This window comes from Osmerus mordax, chromosome 2, assembly GCF_038355195.1.
Source record: "Osmerus mordax isolate fOsmMor3 chromosome 2, fOsmMor3.pri, whole genome shotgun sequence".
Taxonomy (NCBI): domain Eukaryota; kingdom Metazoa; phylum Chordata; class Actinopteri; order Osmeriformes; family Osmeridae; genus Osmerus; species Osmerus mordax.
This window is the reverse complement of record NC_090051.1, coordinates 4,097,545-4,116,448: the sequence shown is the minus strand read 5'-3', so window position 1 is coordinate 4,116,448 and position 18,904 is coordinate 4,097,545. Positions and strand designations below refer to the sequence as shown.

General features: G+C 51.1%; 1 protein-coding gene across 1 annotated transcript; it reads right to left on the bottom strand.

Annotated features, from left to right (window-relative positions):
* Nucleotides 1–261: 261 nt before the first annotated feature.
* On the bottom strand, nt 262–17,450 carry ptprna (protein tyrosine phosphatase receptor type Na). The gene is made up of 23 exons (XM_067254016.1): nt 17,302–17,450; nt 13,769–13,819; nt 11,932–12,042; nt 11,524–11,644; nt 10,900–11,047; nt 9,645–10,050; nt 9,403–9,534; nt 9,284–9,324; nt 8,937–9,178; nt 8,505–8,591; nt 8,309–8,388; nt 7,723–7,787; nt 5,607–5,816; nt 5,196–5,438; nt 4,912–5,059; nt 4,475–4,548; nt 4,256–4,333; nt 3,707–3,826; nt 2,802–2,968; nt 2,093–2,146; nt 1,688–1,752; nt 538–611; nt 262–333 (listed from the first exon to the last, which is right to left on the bottom strand). The coding sequence occupies exons 1-23, from the start codon at nt 17,375–17,377 to the stop codon at nt 262–264; spliced, it is 2,865 nt and encodes a 954-aa protein (XP_067110117.1). The 5' UTR covers nt 17,378–17,450.
* Between the last annotated feature and the right edge of the window lie 1,454 nt (nt 17,451–18,904).

The window sequence follows — 18,904 nt, the reverse complement described above, 5'->3', positions numbered from 1 at the left end:
AGGGGGTATAGGGGAGGTAGGGGGTGTAGGGGAGGTGTAGACTGGTGTGGGGAGGTAGGGGGTGTAGGGGAGGTAGGAGGTGTAGGGAGGTATTGGGAAGGTAGGAGGTGTAGGGGAGGTGTAGACTGGTCTGGGGAGGTGTAGGGTGGGTTATAGCCTAGTCAGAGTGTTGTGAAGGAGGGGTTGTGTGTGTAAGGTGTGTGTGTGTGTGTGTAGGGTGGTTGTGTGTGTAGGGGTGGTCAGAGAGGGAGCTGCAGGTCTCTACTGAGGCAGGGCCTTCAGGATGGCGTTGACCTCCTCAGCTACGGCTGTCAGGGCAAACTCAAACTGGTCCTGGATACACAGGAGGAGACGGCTGTTACACACACACACACACACACACACTCATTGTATATACACACAACACACACACACATAAATACACAAGAATGACACACCCAACATACAGTACATGCACACACAGACATACACACCTACACAAAAGACTCACGCATACACACACACGTAATCCCAGATACAGCATGGTAGAGATGGTACCTTGGTGTGCACCAGACTGGGCCTCTGGTCTCTAATGTGCTCCAGTGTTGCAGCGATGTCAATCTCCTTTACCCCTGAGGACACGCCAACACACATGCACACAACCACAGGTTATAGCACCTCTATGTCACCACACAACCACAGGTTATAGCACCTCTATGTCACCACACAACCACAGGTTATAGCACCTCTATGTCACCACAAAAACCACAGGTTATAGCACCTCTATGTCACCACACAACCACAGGTTATAGCACCTCTATGTCACCACACAACCACAGGTTATAGCACCTCTATGTCACCACACAACCACAGGTTATAGCACCTCTATGTCACCACACAACCACAGGTTATAGCACCTCTATGTCACCACACAACCACAGGTTATAGTACATCTATGTCACCACACAACCACAGGTTATATCAGGTTATAGCGCGTCTATGTCACCACACAACCACAGGTTATAGCAGCTCTATGTCACCACACAACCACAGGTTATAGCACCTCTATGTCACCACACAACCAGAGGTTATAGCACCTCTATGTCACCACACAACCAGAGGTTATAGCACCTCTATGTCACCACACAACCACAGGTTATAGCACCTCTATGTCACCACACAACCACAGGTTATAGCACCTCTATGTCACCACACAACCACAGGTTATAGCACCTCTATGTCACCACACAACCACAGGTTCCAGCACCTTTATGTCACCATAGATCCACAGGTTATAGCACATCTAGGTCACCACATAACCACTTATACACTCCCTATGTCAATGCCTACCAATTGTCCACTTCAGGGCCGGCGTTTGCTAAAGGGGAACTAGGCAGCCGCCTAGGGCTCCATGAATAGGGGGGCGCCAAATACCGAAGTGCGTCCATTAATTAACCGTCCCGCACCAGCAGCAGAGGGCGCCGAGGCAGGGTGGGGTCTCTCCGATTTGCGCTCCCGGGGGGGGAACGCAAAATCTTACTCAATTTTAGAAACCAGTTTGCTGCTTAAACCATAAAGGTTGATTGTTGTCACCATAGTAAAATGTTTTTATAAAAAATGAAGTAAGGTTAAAACTGTTTCATCAACCGAAGATAAAATTGCCGTGGAACTCATGGAACAGTTCCACGAGATCTCCTCTCTTTCTCACCTTTGGCCATGCGGTTCAGGACCATATCTATCAGGATGTAGGTTCCAGTTCTGCCAGTGCCGTCGCTGTGGAACACACAGAGAACACACAGAGAGCGTCTCCCATCAGATGGTGCTCTGGACAACTACACAAACCAGACATATTCCTGACAGGCACAGCTGACCGTCAAAGCACTATTTGGAATCATCCCAATCGCCCATCTGTGCTTGACTGCTTTTGTCTGGCACGGTGTATTCAATAAGCTACCCCCCCCCCCCCCCAGCACAGTCTGGCCAGACCCAAGTAACTGAAAAGATTTTAGACAGCACACACGGTTGGGTGGGTCTGCTCTCATAGGCGAGAGAGAGAGGCGCAGGGTGAGCAGGAAGTTGACGTTCCTATGGAAACCTGAGGGGAGGGGCTTACCTGCAGTGGACAATGATGGGACAGGAGCGACCACGGTAGCACTTATTCACCTTCCTGCACAGGAGGGGAGGAATAGGAGGAGAGGAGGAGGAAGTGAGAGGAGATGGAGAGAAGGGTCCGAATGAGGAAGGAGGAGAGGAGACAGAGAAAGCAAAAAAACATTACACAATGGACGCTAGCTGAACTGCAGCTAGCATGGGGGTGTGACAGTGCCGGTGTGTAGAGGCCCAGACAACCCCCTCTGAGGAAGGGAGAAAGGGGGAGTTGGGGGAGGGGGGGAGAAAAAGAGGAGAGGAGAAGAAGAGACGAGAGCTAGTCCGTGCTGTGCTGTTCCTGCTGCAGTCACACCTGCCAATAATCATTTTTGTGACTATGCAACTGGACCCAGACTACTAGCTGCAAATCACAAAAATGACACTGGGAGATGTACGAACCCTTTGACCCCCACGGTCCCCCACGATCCCGACAGAGTAGGAGGGAGGGGAAGGAAGGGAGGGAGGGAGGCAGTCAGAGGGGTGCACAAGCCCTCTAGAACACCCTGGAGCCCTCTACACAGAGAGGTAGAGAGACCAGGGAGAGAAACAGGGAGGAAGGGGAGAGACACAGCCTAGAGAGATCAGGGAGAGAAAAAGAGGGAGGGGAGAGAGACCAGCGATGAGCGACAGAGAGGACCAGGCTGCCCCCAGGGGTGTCAGTGTGCCTGCAGTACCTGCGGAAGTCCAGCAGGGGGCGGGTGGAGGTGGGGATGCCACTGGCAGGCCAGCTGAGCAGGTGGAACTGGGTCAGCGTTCTGGTCTCCTGGGTTTGCACGTTCTTCAGGTAGAAACTACGCACCAGGAAGTCCTTACACCAGATGTGCTCCGACACCAGGTTCACCTGAGGGACGAGGTCAAGGTTGGATGGTTAGGAGGGACAGGGACTGTCGGGTTGGTAAGGACAGGGTGTGGACAGGGTCAGACGCTTGGTAAGGACAGGGTGTGGACAGGGTCAGACGGTTGGTAAGGACAGGGTGTGGACAGGGTCAGACGGTTGGTAAGGACAGGGTGTGAACAGGGTCAGACGGTTGGTAAGGACAGGGTGTGGACAGGGTCAGACGGTTGGTAAGGACAGGGTGTGGACAGGGTCAGACGGTTGGTAAGGACAGGGTGTGGACAGGGTCAGACGGTTGGTAAGGACAGGGTGTGGACACGACCAAACATTCCTAGTTTACAGCTGAATAGAAGGTAGACGCTGGGAGTTATAATTATAGTTAGGGTACAAGGTACGGCTTCGTGTTATTAAGAGATGTGTTCTAGACTGAGGTTTGGACCAGGGTACAGGGACAGGGTTAGGGTCCAGGGACAGGGTTAGGGTACAGGGTCCAAGTCCAGGGTTATGGGTACTAAGAGATGTTGGAGGTCAGGGTTAGGGGTGAGGGGTTAGTAACTGACCTCATAGATGCGGTTAGGGGTTAGGGGTCAGGGGTTAGTAACTGACCTCATAGATGTGGTTAGGGGTGAGGGGTCAGGGGTTAGTTACTGACCTCATAGATGTGGTTAGGGGTGAGGGGTCAGGGGTTAGTTACTGACCTCATAGATGTGGTTAGGGGTGAGGGGTCAGGGGTTAGTTACTGACCTCATAGATGTGGTAGAGGGAGGAGCCTTCGTCAGGCCAGTAGCGCTCACACTGTTTCTCTCCATCCTCCACCAGAGCAGTCATCATCACGATCACCGTACAACCATTCTCCCACACCATCTACACATGCGTCAACAACATCACCACCATTACCATCAGCACCACCACCCCATCATCATTATCACCAACATCATTCTCAACATCACCACCATTACCATCAGTACCACCACCCCATCATCATTATCACCAACATCATTATCAACATCACCACCATTATCATTATCAACATCATTATCATCAACATCATCATCATAATCGTCGTCATCATCATCGTAATCTTAATCCTAATCATCAACATTATCCTCCTCATCTTCATCGTCAACATCCTTATCTTCATCATCAAAATCCTAATCCTCATCATCAACATTATCATCCTCATCCTACTGATCATCCTACTGATCCTCATCATCATACTGTGTGCTGCACGCTGTGTTCTGCGCGCTGCACGCTGTGTGCTGCGCGCTGCGTGCTGCACGCTCGCCCTCTGACCTGCCAGAAGTCCGGGATGGTGTGAGCCTGCGGTCCCTGAGTGGCGATGTAGGCGGGCAGGCGAGGGTCGTGGTCGATCTGGGGAGAGAGAGGGGCCGTCACTGTCAACACATGACATCAGAGGCAAGCAGCCAGTCAGAGAGCCGGCACCATGGGGAGACGTGGCGACAGTTTCCGTGGCAACAGGGAGTATTTCTAAGTGTGTGTGTGAGGCCTTACAATGGTGCTGGCGTTGATGTAGTCTTCCTTAGTAGAGTTCTGGTCCACCTTCAGTTTCACCCGCGAGTGGTCGTCTGGAACACACGATCAACACAGTCAATACTGCACTGATAACACTACAGCTCATCTCAGTCACTAAGACACTGATATCATACAACCTTCACTATGGAAACACATCATATGCTGTAGCACATTGCTGGGCCAATAGGAACCCCGGGGAGAGAATGTGGGGGGGGGCAGAAGTAAGAGAAGGGGGAAGACAGGGTGGAGGAGGAGAGAAAGAGGGGGAAGATGGACAGAGAGGCGGGTAGAGGGAGAGTAGAGAAGGGCGGAGGGGGAGAGAGAGGGGAGAAGGGAAAGGGAGGAAGGGACAGAGTCAGAAGGAGAGAGAGAGAGAGAGAGAGAGAGAGAGAGAGAGAGAGAGAGGGAGGACTCACAGGGAACAAAGTCATGGTTGCGGTTCTTGTCCATGTTCTCCAGGCTGTGAGCCAGGGAGACGGCACTGGGCTCGGCCTGGTAGGAGCACAGGGCCTCCCACTCCTTCTGCAAGCGGTCCTTATTCTTCAAGTGGTCCTCCATGTACGCCTGTTACCACGGAGACACCGCCTCGTCACCACGGAGACATGCGCTCGCTACCGTAGAGAAACATTCGCGTAGCCACAGTGGTAATCGTCAGGGAATAGGGAGGTGTGTTTCCCGGGGGTCACGTGACCCAACTCACCAGGATCATGTGACCAGTGGAGATGTCCATGTTGGACTGGGCGGGCTCCTCGCTCCAGGAGGGGGTGGAGCTATGGGAGGAGGGGCTGTGCTGGGGCCCGTCGCTGAACTGAGACGACACGCTGCTGACCCTGGAGGTGTCCGTGCCCCTCCGGCCCCCCGCCCCCACCCCCGCCCCCGCCACCGCCCCCGTCTCCCCGCGACCCACAGACGACTTGGCAGCCATGTGTTGCCGACACAACTCCTGAGGACACACACACACCACACACATGTACACACACACCCCACACATGCACACACACACAAGTCAGTGATGGCGATAAGAGAGATGGTTGAAGTTAACCCATCAACAGGTAAGACTGGGATCCTGACCAATCACAGCCCAGTACAGTCCAGGTCTGGCCCCTCCTACCTGGTAGTCAAAGTGTGTCTCGGCCCCGCCCTCGGGCCCCAGGCCCAGCTTCCCATTGGCCAGCTGCTGGGTGTGGTGTCTGAAGCAGGCGACGGCCATCGCCACCACCAAGACTCCTACCACGCACGCCATGGCGACCAGGGTCAACACCACGCTGCTGGAGCCCTCACTCACCGGCGTAGCCTGGGGCAACCCCCGAGCATCACTCCTCTGGTGGGGTAGAGGGGGGGGGGGGGGGGGGTCACAGGGGTCTGCTTATGGAACCTGCTCAACTGTTCTGCTCCGCATCCCTCCCTTCTCCCTATCTGCCCACTCCTCCTCCCTTCCTCTCTCTCTCTCTCTCTCTCCCTCTCTCTCTCTCTCTCCCTCTCTCTCTCTCTCTCCCATGTGTTTGTGTAAACAAGGAGGATGTAAACACCATCCCCATCTACTAATTACCCTGGCAATGCTCTTATGTTCACACACACAAATACACACCCAGACACATTGGCATGTAAACAATTAGAAAGAGCCCCCTTGTAGAGCTGGGTTAATTACTCTGCAGAAAAACACTCATAGAGGGAGAGAGAGGGAGAGAAAATAAAAGAGGTTGCCATGGTGTCTGGAAGGCTCAATGGGGGAGGGCAGCAGGTTGCCATGGCAACAGGAGAATGCTCAGTGTAATGTGCAGTCGCCATGACGAGAGATCAAGAAGTCTTCCTTAGCAGAAGCCTGAGAGAAAGAGAGGCAGCTGGGAGCTAATGCTACTGCGAAGTGTGCGTGTGCTGTAGCACAGTCCACAGACAAAGCACAGTACCATCACACCTTCTCCTACCCCTGACAAGGAGAGGGTCTTCCCCCTTTGTCCTTCTCCCAGAGGAGAAGCTTCAAAGCTTCTGTCCCAGCATGGGGTCAGAAACAGAGGCCACACGGCCCACAGTATCAGACAAAGGATTTATAAGGAAGAACTTTCTTATGTGGATTTACAAACATATTCTCAAGGACTACCGGGCTCATGGACACTATTTCAATGACAGTAGTTGATGTGTTATAATGTGTGTATTTCCCATTTACTTAGAACGTTGTTTAATTGAGGTTTGATTATAACTTCCCTTCAAGTATAGTTAAGTCAGCCAATCTTGACATCAAAATGATTGTACCATACTAACAAAACCATTTATTAATGTTGTATTGTTATATTCTGAAGTTTAAGCATTCCGTGGACAGTTGAAATAACAGAACTCAAAGCTAGAAGCCCACTTCACACCTCTAGGCAGATCTCAGGATGACGCCCAGGTGGGGAGTAACTGACCAATCAGGAATTCACCTTTACAAGGATATACTTCTTTCCTTGGGGAGTATAAAACCACCCAACGTACAATCACCCCCGCTTGTTCGTAGGATTAAACTGAGGTGAACGCGTCACTCTCTAACCTATTCCTCTCAATTGGCACATTCACTGAGCGCCCGGAACTTTGACAAGAGATTCCGCTTTCTATTCGTTGGACATAACGAACCTTTGACTCCTTCTTCAAACCGACAAAAGTAACTACGATTTGCAATATTTCTTACTTGTGACATATTGGCATGTTGTGATTAAATTGTTGATGTTTGATTGTATTTTACAAATGAGTTAACTTAACCCTTGTTAAGTCAGTTGCCCTTGCTCGTCCATTGTTACCCCAAAGGCCTACCTGTCCCTCTCTACCCCTCTCTCTCTCTCCCTCCCCCCTTCACACGCGCTCTACACAGCCATTGTGTTGCTCGCCCTCATTTGCATACAGCCACTGTACTACTCTGACTAACCCATAACTTATCTGGTATTTGTTCATTATAATTACATTCTCCTAAATAAATCATTGTGTATAATACTCGCGTATCACTCATGTTATCTGATCTGCTCTACTTTCATAGAATTCACTACTTAAGATTAGACTGATTATTACGAAGGCTATTATTTCAATATTATTCAATAAGGTTTCCTCTATCCCTTTAACAATAAGAGGTGGTGCCCCCCAAGAACTACATACTTTATTATAAATTAAGTATTGCTAATCTTAAACGAGCAAACCCCGCTACAGTGCGTGTGTGTTTGTTTGTGTGTGTACGTGTGTGTGTGTGTTGAGGTTAGGGTTACCTCTCCAACACCAGTCTGGATAATCTTCAGGCTAGTCTCTGACTCCAGGAAGGTTTTTTCAGACACTGAGGAAACAAAAGAAACCCATATAAAACGCTTCAGATGAATACAAAAATGGAGTTTCTGCTGGAGGCTTCCAGCTGTCGTCACCATGGTGACAGGAGAGCATGATGAAGGGGGGGAGGGGGGTCTGCCGCCCCTGACAGAGTGACCTACAGACTCAACAGGGGGGCTGACAAACACACTTCAGGCTCTGACACACACCTAGCCTGTGTGTGTGTGTGTGCCAGAGTGTACAGGGGTGTGTGTACATGTGTGGGTGGGTGTGTCTGTGTGTGTGCATACAAGTGTGTGTGTGTGGCTATACAGTTGCGCATTTGTGTGTAAATGTGTGTGAGTGTGTATCAATACAAGTGTGTGAATGTGTGTGTGTGTGTGTGAATGCAGGTAAGTGTGTGTGTGAATGTGTGCGTGTGTGAATGCAGGTAAGTGTGTGTGTGAATGTGTGCGTGTGTGAATGCAGGTAAGTGTGTGTGTGAATGTGTGCGTGTGTGAATGCAGGTAAGTGTGTGTGTGTGTGTCTCACCAGCCTTCTCAGCGACGTCTGCTGCACTCAAGTTCTGAGCGTTCTGACGAATCCGAAAGGTCAGGGCCGGACCTACAACACTGGAACACAGAGACAGATTACACACACACACACACACACACACATACACACTCACACCTGTGTACTCACACACGCACCTGTATACACACACACTGAATGACTGCAGCAGTGGTACCTGATGTTGATGAAGCTGCTGGTGGTCAGGTGGATTCTCTCAGCCAGAAGCTCCAGAAGTTTGACCCCGTCATACAGACTCAGAGGACTGCAAGAACATCAACAACATCATCAACAACAACATCAACAGCAGCAATATCAACAACAATGTCAACTTGGCAGAAACCAATCAGCAAAATCTGCACCGACACTGATGTATCTCCATGGAGAGAGAGGGGGGAGGGGGGGAGAGGAAGAGAGAGGGGGGGGGAGGGGGGAGAGCAAGAGAGAGGAAGAGAGAGGGGGGGAGGGGGGAAAGGAAGAGAGAGGAAGAGAGAGAGGGGGGAGGAGGGAGAGGAAGAGAGAGGGGGGGGAGGGGGGAGACAGAGGAAGAGAGAGGAAGAGAGAGAGGGGGGGAGGGGGGAGACAGAGGAAGAGAGAGAGGGGTTCTGACCTCTGGTTGGTCACAATGTAGCCGTACTCCTCTCCGGCCCCCCCTGGTGGCACGACGGTGACAGCGTCTCCTGAGGGCCTGTCCTTCTCTGTCCCCAGGGGGTCCTGGGGGGGCAGGGGGGCCGGGGGCAGGCTGGGGGGGACTGCTGGCTGCGGGGCAGAGGAGGCGGGGGCGGGAGCTGGGGGGGCTGAGGGGCTCTCCGGCTTGCTGGGCGCTTTGTCACTGGTCTTCACCACCTGGGTCTGATGACATGACGACACATGGTTAAAGAATTGACCAGTAAGATGTGTGAAACAGCATGTCAGCATCCAGTGTGTGTGTGTGTATGTGTGTGTGTGTGTGTGTACCTCCTTCAGTGTGACCAGGTCTTTCTCCAGAGGACCGGATCCTGAAAAGAAATAAACAATCTTCAGATATCAGCTCAGTTTCAAGCCAACGCTGACCCCTGACCCCTGACCCTGTCTACCTGTCTTGTCCAGCTCCTTTGCCTGCAGGAGTTGCAGAACCAGGGCCAGTCTGTACAGCTGCTGGGGGCTCAGGTCTCTGGGGTCAACTCCATACCTCTCCAGCACCACCCACATCCTCTGTAGCAGGCCGTCTGCACACACACACACACACACACACATACACAAAGGGGTGAGCACATCATCAGTGAGCGTACAGCTCTCTTATCTCTACAGGACAGAGTCTCACTGGGGGTCTACTCACCATCTATCCCAGACAGGGAGCTATAATCCTGGGAAACCTTCTTCCTGTGCTGCTTGGCAGAGGCAGCCTGGGCCTGGGCTTGAGCCTGGGCCTGGACTTGAGCCTGGGCCTGGGCTTGGGCCTGGGCTTGGGCCTGGGCTTGAGCCTGGGCCTGGGCTAAATAGTCCTCCAGATAGGCTCCTGGTAGATCCACCTCCAGGTCCTGGTAGTAGGGCCCAGCCGCCCCCTGCTGGTGGTAGGATGACTGGCCAGGGTCAGGGGAGGAGGCCAGGTAGTGAGAGATGACGTCCTTAAGGACCTGGCGGTCCCTCTCCCTCTGATTGGCCTGGGACCTAGAGGGTGGGCGGGGATAAGCCCCTCCTTCAATGGGATGAAGGGATCTCTCAAGGTCATCCTGGTATCTGTGCTGTAATATAGACAACAGTCTGTGTCAATCCTCCAAAGAGCCAACATAATTCACCAACCATTCAGCGAATGAGTGTATCCATCGAGCGGTGGGCGCCTGGGTCCCAGGGGAGAGAGGAGGTATGTACCTGGTGGTAGGCGCCCAGGGGAGAGAGGAGGCATGTACCTGGTGGTAGGCGCCCAGGGGAGAGAGGAGGTATGTACCTGGTGGTAGGCGCCCAGGGGAGAGAGGAGGCATGTACCTGGTGGTAGGCGCCCAGGGGAGAGAGGAGGTATGTACCTGGTGGTAGGCGCCCAGGGGAGAGAGGAGGTATGTACCTGGTGGTAGGCGCCCAGGGGAGAGAGGAGGTATGTACCTGGTGGTAGGCGCCCAGGGGAGAGAGGAGGCATGTACCTGGTGGTAGGCGCCCAGGGGAGAGAGGAGGTATGTACCTGGTGGTAGGCGCCCAGGGGAGAGAGGAGGCATGTACCTGGTGGTAGGCGCCCAGGGGAGAGTGGAGGCATGTACCTGGTGGTAGGCGCCCAGGGGAGAGAGGAGGTATGTACCTGGTGGTAGGCGCCCAGGGGAGAGAGGAGGCATGTACCTGGTGGTAGGCGCCCAGGGGAGAGAGGAGGTATGTACCTGGTGGTAGGCGCCCAGGGGAGAGAGGAGGCATGTACCTGGTGGTAGGCGCCCAGGGGAGAGAGGAGGCATGTACCTGGTGGTAGGCGCCCAGGGGAGAGAGGAGGCATGTACCTGGTGGTAGGCGCCCAGGGGAGAGAGGAGGCATGTACCTGGTGGTAGGCGCCCAGGGGAGAGAGGAGGCATGTACCTGGTGGTAGGCGCCCAGGGGAGAGAGGAGGTATGTACCTGGTGGTAGGCGTAGGGGTCCATGGGGGAGGTCTGCATGCGGAGGGCGGACTGGGGGGGGTCTACGATCATATAGTCCATGTAGTCGTCTGGGGGAGAGGGCCCTGACTTGGAGCTGGGATGAGGGGCTCCTTTAGACGGGGTCTGTCTGGACCTGGACATGACACAGAGGCACCGTCACGCTCGCTGGGAGACTGAGTATGTACATGTATCCATTCAGCAGGTGCTTTCATCCGAAGCAACATGCGGGGAAATCATCCATTTAGAAGTGACATCAAAAAAAATCAAGGATCAGAAGGGCATCATGATTTGGTGCACAGTGTTTTGGTCCAGGAACGGTTTGAATACTCTTTACCAGGCAGAGTGCAGAAGGCAACACCTCAGCTACCATGCAGCAACAATAATATCATAACTCCAGTGCAACAAAAGCAGGATTCCAGCCCAGTTTTTCAGCATACCACAGCACAGTGCAACAAAAACGTCTTCTGAAGTCAAACATCAAACAGTTGCGTGGGTGTCTTACACATCAGCTAGTTTCTCATTGAGGAGGATTTAAGGATAATCTCTCAATTCTCACTAGGAAAAAGGCCTCTGAGTGTGAAAAGGAAGTCCGTGGTGACTTACTGTGAGGAGGAGGATAAGGAGGAAGAGGAGGAGGGGGCCTTGGGGGAGCGTGGGGTATGGGGGACTCGACTCAGCTCTTTGGCTACAATGTACTGGGTAATGTCATCCTGCCAGGAGAGACCTACACACACACACACACACACACACACACACACACACACACACACACACACACACACACACACACACACACACACACACACACAAGCACACACATTAAACATTGTGTCTCTAAGCATAAGTTAGCATATTACCATCGTAGCACGTAGCCCTGAGGCATCTTTGGGTCAATATATTGGCATGCTAGCTCACCTTGTAGCGTCATTGTATTGGGTTTTATATGTTAGCATGCTAGCTCACCTTGTAGCGTCATTGTATTGGGTTTTATATGTTAGCATGCTAGCTCACCTTGTAGCATGAGCTGTTTAAGAACCTCCTGCATCCTCTTCAGGACTGGAACAGACACCTGGTACTGAACCTGGTCCTGTTTAGAGCTGTGGCACTGCCCAAACAGCCCATCTGAAACAACACACACACACATACACAGGCACACATTCCCACATAGGCACACGCACCAACACACACACACACAAACACAACACAGAAGAAAAAATAATCAAAGCTGTGATTTTGAATGCTACTGCTATGGTTATTTATACTTTTCTGGTATCACAACTGTTAAGTGTTCTGTGTGTGTATGGCTGTGTTTGACTAGCCTTGTGGGAGACCAGAAATCCAACACAAGTAAACTAAGAAAAAACAGACCTTGAGGGAACATGTTACCCGCAACTTAAAGTGATATTTCAAGTCGGATTTAGGGCGTTTAGGATTACATAGTTAGAAATAGTGTTAGGGTTAGAATTACATCAAGGGTTTGGGCTAGGGGTTGGAGAAAACAGTTGAATGGGACTGAATTGTCAGTCCCCGCGAAGATAGCTAGACGTGTGTGTGTGTTGTTACTGTTGTTCTTCAGCTGTGTGACTAGACAGGAAGCTGGAAGAAAATGAACAACCGGCGGATCGACAACAGGTTGACCACCCTATGCTATAAATACAGCATTCTACATCCAGTCTATAAAGAGACAGACTCTAAGGCTCCCGAACACACGGTCCCTGTTCACACCGCCTATTGATTCTATCCGCCTTCGTATGATCGAACACAGTCAAGCATTGGTGCATTCCTAATCATCATTCCACCCAAACACATCGTCATCTTCCTGGGCCCTCTGCCCACTCTCAATGAGCTTGAGCTGTGGGAGAGAGCTGGAGAGGAGAGGTTATAAAAAGAAACATGTATCATCAGTCTGTAGAGGGATAGGACCTACAGCGAAACCAGCCAAACCTCTCTTCTATTCTCCTTTCTTCTCCTCTCCTCTCCTCCGTCCCCTCTCCTCTCTTCCCCTCTCCTCTTTTCTCCTCTCCTCTCTTCTCTTCCCCTCACTTCTCCTCTCTTCTATTCTCCTCTCTTCTCGTCTCCTCTCTTCTCCTCTCTTCTCCTCTACTACTCTCCTGTCCTTTCCTGTCCTAATCCTTCTCCTTGCCTGTCTTTGATTGCTTCTGATAGTAAAGCTAGGGCTGGCTGGAGTTTAGAGCCGGGGAATGAGAAAATCATATGAAAAAAGCGATATGAAAAAAAGAAAAGGAGATAGAAAAAGAATATCTTGCTGTGGTGCGTGTGTGTGTACGTGTGTGGGTACGTAAGAGATCGGGAACTGCGTAAGCGTGTCAGTGACTCATCGGAGTGATTGTGGGGGAGTAGACCAGCTGCCATTGGCCCAGTGATGTCATCGTTGCCGGGGAGACGCTGATGTTGGGGAGGGGCTTGGATAAGGCAGAGGGGAGAGTAGCAGGTGACAGAGAGAGCTGTGTGTGTGTGTGTGTGTGCGCGCGCTTGTGTGTTTGAACATCAGTGTGAAACGTGTTGTCTCTAACTCTACGTAGATAATGATTGGACACAGCCTCGGATGAGGTGTGACATCACCAGCAAAGGTTCTCACCCCCAGTCCTCCACCCCTGGCCTCTCTCCCTTCCTCCCTCACTCTCTCCCTTCTACCTCCTACACAACAAGTAAATAATTCAACCGCTGTTTCATCCTGACAGGCAATGTTGTGTATGTGTTTGCAAGTGTGTGTGTGTGTGTGTTTGCAAGTGTGTGTTTGTTGGTGTATAAAAGAGAGACAAGCAAGGCCACTGGTTCACTTTGTGTGCTTGTACATGTTCTCCACCTCCGCTGCAGACATACTCACCATCTGAGCAGAACTGCTCTCTGGTACACAGCCTCCTCTCAAAGAGACAACCTGGAGAGAGAGAAAGAGAGAGCGAGAGAGAGAGAGAAGGAGAGAGAGAGAGCGAGAGAGAGAAAGAGAGAGGGAGAGGTTGAGAGAGAGAAGGAGAGAGAGAGAGAGAGAGAGAGAGCGCGAGAGGGAGGGAGAGAGAGAGAGAGAGAGAGAGAGAGAGAGAGAGAGAGAGAGAGAGAGAGAGAGAGAGAGTAGGAGGAGAGAGACAGGTGTGAGTGAAGTGAGGGGGTGTATGAGGCACAGCTGGAAAAACATGCGGACACAAGCCCAACAGCCCAACCAGAAGCCAGATAGTCTGTACCATTTGGTGCTGTTCTGGAACAGAATTAGTTGCTTTAGTAACGTCTCTACAATATCTACTGCCAACACTCAACAGCTCCAACAGATAACAGCTGACTACTATTGGTTGGATTGGAAACCATGTTCCGAGCAGAGAACATTTGTCTGGAGAGTCACATGGTTGTGATCACATTAGGGGTTGTGTTAGAAGGTTTGCAGCACCATCCTGTTTGACGTTCCCAGCAGGGGAAGGCCAGGGCCTGGAGCCAGGGGGGTGGGGTGGTGGAGCAGGTGTGGTAAGGTCAGGGTGGGACCCATGCCAGGGACGGCACGGCAGGGAAAACAACGATAAGGAAACAAGGCCATTGAAACAGCCTTGGGTAGAGCAGGAACTGGCCTCCGACACACACACACGCAGTAACTAACACCCAAAGTCTAGCATTCTATACTGTACCTGCCTCACTTCCTACCTATCTGATTGTTGATCTACCTACCTGTCTTTCCTATCTGTCTGCCTGCCTATCCATCTGTCTAACCACCTCTGTCTGTCCCTCTGTCTACCTGTCTGCCTGTCTGTCTGTCTCTCTTTCTGTCTGTCAGTCTGTCTGTTTATCTGACGGTCTGTCTGTCAGTCTGTTTATCTGTCTGTCTGTCTGTCTGTCTCTCTTTCTGTCTGTCAGTCTCTCTGTTTATCTGCCTGTCTGTCTGTCTGTCTCTCTTTCTGTCTGTCAGTCTCTCTGTTTATCTGCCTGTCCAGCCCCAGGCCCTTGGAGGACATTGACTGAGACGTATAATATCTGCGTTTGGAATCTTATCAATCAACTCAGTGTCTCTGTGACTGATGGTGTATTACAGATAGAGGAGGTAGGAGGTATGGAGAGACAACAAGCAAGAAAAGTAAGGAGTACAGAACAGATACATGGAATGATGGAGGGGAGGGATGGAGAGATGGAGGGGAGGGATGGAGGGGAGGGATGGAGAGATGGAGAGGAGGGATGGAGAGATGGAGGGGAGGGATGGAGAGGAGGGATGGAGAGATGGAGGGGAGGGATGGAGGGGAGGGATGGAGAGATGGAGGGGAGAGATGGAGGGGAGGGATGGAGAGATGGAGGGGAGGGATGGAGAGATGGAGGGGAAATATGGAGGGAGATATGGAAGGGAGAGATGGAGGGAGAGATAAAAAAAAAGAGATGGAAAGGAGATAAGGAGGAAGAGAGATAGATGGAGAAAGATATGGAGAGAGGTGGAGGGAGTGATAGAGAGAGATGGATAGAAATATAGAGAGAGATATGGATTGAGAGACGGAGAGAGATGGATAGAGAGATGGGGGAGGGATAGAGAGATGGAAGGAGAGATGGAGGGGAGAGACGGAGAGAGAGCTGGAGAGAGAGCTGGAGAGAGAGATGGAGAGAGAGCTGGAGAGAGAGATGGAGAGAGAGATGGAGAGAGAGATGGAGACATGGAGGGAGAGATGGAGAGAGAGATGGAGACATGGAGGGAGAGATGGAGGGCAGAAGTACATTTAGTGAGGAGTGTCTCTCATCTCATGAAGATGCAAACAAGCTACAATTGTTACAGAACAATGGGAGCGTGCCTGCGCACACACACTTCAGTCCCCATGGTCTACGTATGGATGAGTGACAGGATGAAAGGACAGTGGCTATGAGTCACACCTCGAACTGAAGGCACACAGGCACACACACACACACACATTTCTGTTCACCTTGCAGAAGCATTCGGACACACAAGCATATGATACAAGCGAACACAAAAGGTAACAGACTCACACTCATGGGTCACACGACCCGTGTGTGTGTGTGTGTGTGTGTGTGTGAATACGACACATGACTAATGTGGACCCTAACCCTTCCTCTCTATAGACAACAGGAAGCCATAGCAACAGTTATGATGAGGCGCAAGCCCTCAGTTGCCAGGGAGTGAAGTGACTTGTGCGAGCCATACAAATTTACATTGTGAGGTAAACAGCGTAGATGTGGGGGGGTGACGGGGCGTAGGTGACGGGGGAGGGGGTGACGTGGGGGGTGAAGTGGGGGGAGGCAGAAACTGAGGGGAGCAGATGGGATTCTGTAAGGCGGTTGGATGTTGTGACGGACGGGTTTAATGGATGGAGATTGATTAGACGACAGGCTAAGGATAGCCCCATGACCCGCCACAGACGCATGTTTCACATACAAATATTACTGATCTACAAAAACATAAAGCAGGCAATTATACAAAGTGTTGTTGGCTGTAGAAACAACCCTGGAGCCTGTTTTTATGTCACTGTTAAGTATAATAACATGTACCTATTACTGTATCACATTTACATGTACTCATTTAGCAGATGCTCTTATCCAGAGCGACGTACAGTAAGTAAAGAGACAGGTCATAGTTATTGTGAAAAAGTAGTACATGATTGAATAATTCACCAAGCCAGTACAGGAATTGTTGCGGCTGGGAGCTACAGCAATAAGGGGGTTACAGTTCATCTCAATCATAAATCCCCAAATCTATTTTAGGCCTACTGTAAGCGACAGTCATCATAAGGAACTGAAGCCATGCAGATGACCATGTATTCCCTGCTTTCAGCATGGCTGCTCCCCCTCTACCTCCATCTCTCCGTCGGACTCCTACTATCCCTCCCCCTCTACCTCCATCTCTCCGTCTAACTCCTACTATCCCTCCCCCTCTACCTCCATCTCTCCGTCTAACTCCTACTATCCCTCCCCCTCTACCTCCATCTCTCCGTCGGACTCCTACTATCCCTCCCCCTCTACCTCCATCTCTCCGTCTAACTCCTACTATCCCTCCCCCTCTACCTCCATCTCTCCGTCTAACTCCTACTATCCCTCCCCCTCTACCTCCATCTCTCCGTCTGACTCCTACTATCCCTCCCCCTCTACCTCCATCTCTCCGCCTGACTCCTCTTCCTCCTCTGATAGTCCCTTTCCCTCCCTCCCTCCATCCACCCTTCCCTTCCCTCGCCCCTTTCCCGCTTCTCCTACCTCTGCTCCGTCAGTCTCACCTACAGTCTCACCCTCTACACAGCCTCCATTTCTCCCTCTATCACTGTGTTGTCTCATTCTGTTGCTCCTAGTCTCCCTCTGTTCTGTTGCTTCTCTCCTTCCATGTCCAGTCTGACTGCGTCCTCCATCGCTCCCCATGACAACAACATGCTCTCCCGACGCCTAGCTTCGTCTTACCGTATTTGCCCGACATCCCAAGCTGGTACAAGACGGTCATCAGAAACAGAGATCTCCATAGCTTAAAGTGTTGCATGATAGACAGACACCACCCAGACGCACTAATGATAACTGCTACACGCTATAGTTTCCGTCCTGTCGGCGCGCTTGCAGTCTAGATCTTCATTATGCCTCTCCGTGCACGGAATCGTCCGTAGCCTGCCTGTATCACTCCCAGGTGACTGAGACCTGGGCAAAGACTTAGCACTCGCTACGGGGGGTTTTCTCTAAAGCAAGGCGAAAACACGCACGACGCTGGAAAACCTGGTGAAAACCTTGAGCGGATTCGGACCAGGACTCTACTGTCTATCCGCAGTCCACCATGCGGGGACCTGCAGTGACGTCATGGACAGAGCTCCGAGAAGATGTTCGGCGCGGGAAGAGCAGGGCGTCGAAGATGACTTCCTGGGATCCGTGTTACTTGTTCATGCGGATCATTCAGGCAGCTAATTCCACGCCAGTTAAACGGTACAAACACCACGTTATGTTACCTGTGTCTCTAATATGTCTAAACAGTAAACTGTAAAGTTGAGCTAAGCACTGTAGGTTATATAGTCGCTATATATAGTCACTCGTTGCACAGTCTATTTGTTTTGGTTTCTTCTTTAGAAAGGAGTTTAGATAAGATGCTTTAGAATAGTTTTTACCAAGAAGTTTATTTCATTTTGCAGTATGAGGCTAATGATTATTGAGCTCATTAAATGATTTATTTATTTTTGGGAATGATATTTTGATTTTGAGTTAACTCTTAGAATGAAGATTCGGGTGTGCAGTCTTGTTATGGGCGCATAGCCACGTTATCCCTATGGAATAACAATGCCATGTAACTTCAATGTGCTTCTCCTTTACACCAGAAGGTGGCAGCACAGCCCAGAGAGATGAACCACCAACACTGCTGAGGGAGAGAAGGTTCAAGATCTCATACAGTAGAGAGAGGGGATTACCGTGTTCATTTGAGGACATCCTCAGATCTCAGACTCAAGTGTTAGACTCAAACGAAAAGGCGTCAAGTCTCTGACCAAAAGTCGTCAGACTCAGGCGAAACGGCTTCAGTCTCAGAAAAACCTCTGTCATTCTCAGACAAAACGCCGTCAAACCAAACGGCATCAGAAAAACCTCTGTCCTTCTCAGACAAAACGCTGTCAAACCAAACGGCGTCAGAAAAACCTCTGTCATTTTCAGACAAAACGCCGTCAAACCAAACGGCGTCAGAAAAAACCTCTGTCATTCTCAGACAAAACGCCGTCAACGCCGACGGTTTATCTGAGACTGAAGCCGTTTCGCATGATTCTGACGACTTTTGGTCTGAGACCTGACACCTTTTCGTTTGAGTCTGACACTTGAGTCTGAGACTTGAGTCTGAGATCTGAGGATGTCCTAAAATGAACACCGTAGTAGAGGGGGAGGAGAGTCCTGCACGGTTTTGTTTTTTGGAACCGTACCCGAACCACGCAGGCAACATCAATTCCGAGACCGAACCGACACCCGACATAAGGACAGATTTTCACCCGAAGATCGAACCGAATTGTTCTGAGACCCGAATCTTTACTGTTAAAAAAAGAAT

Excerpts from the sequence above, each read along its gene's own strand:
- ptprna (XM_067254016.1), bottom strand. The coding sequence starts at position 17,377 with ATGCAACACTTTAAGCTATGGAGATCTCTGTTTCTGATGACCGTCTTG. Across the intron at positions 11,048-11,523 it reads TCCTTATCCTCCTCCTCACA|ACAGACCCCGTCTAAAGGAG; the intron begins GTAAGTCACCAC and ends GTCCAGGTCCAG. Across the intron at positions 9,535-9,644 it reads CTCCCTGTCTGGGATAGATG|ACGGCCTGCTACAGAGGATG; the intron begins GTGAGTAGACCC and ends GTGTGTGTGCAG.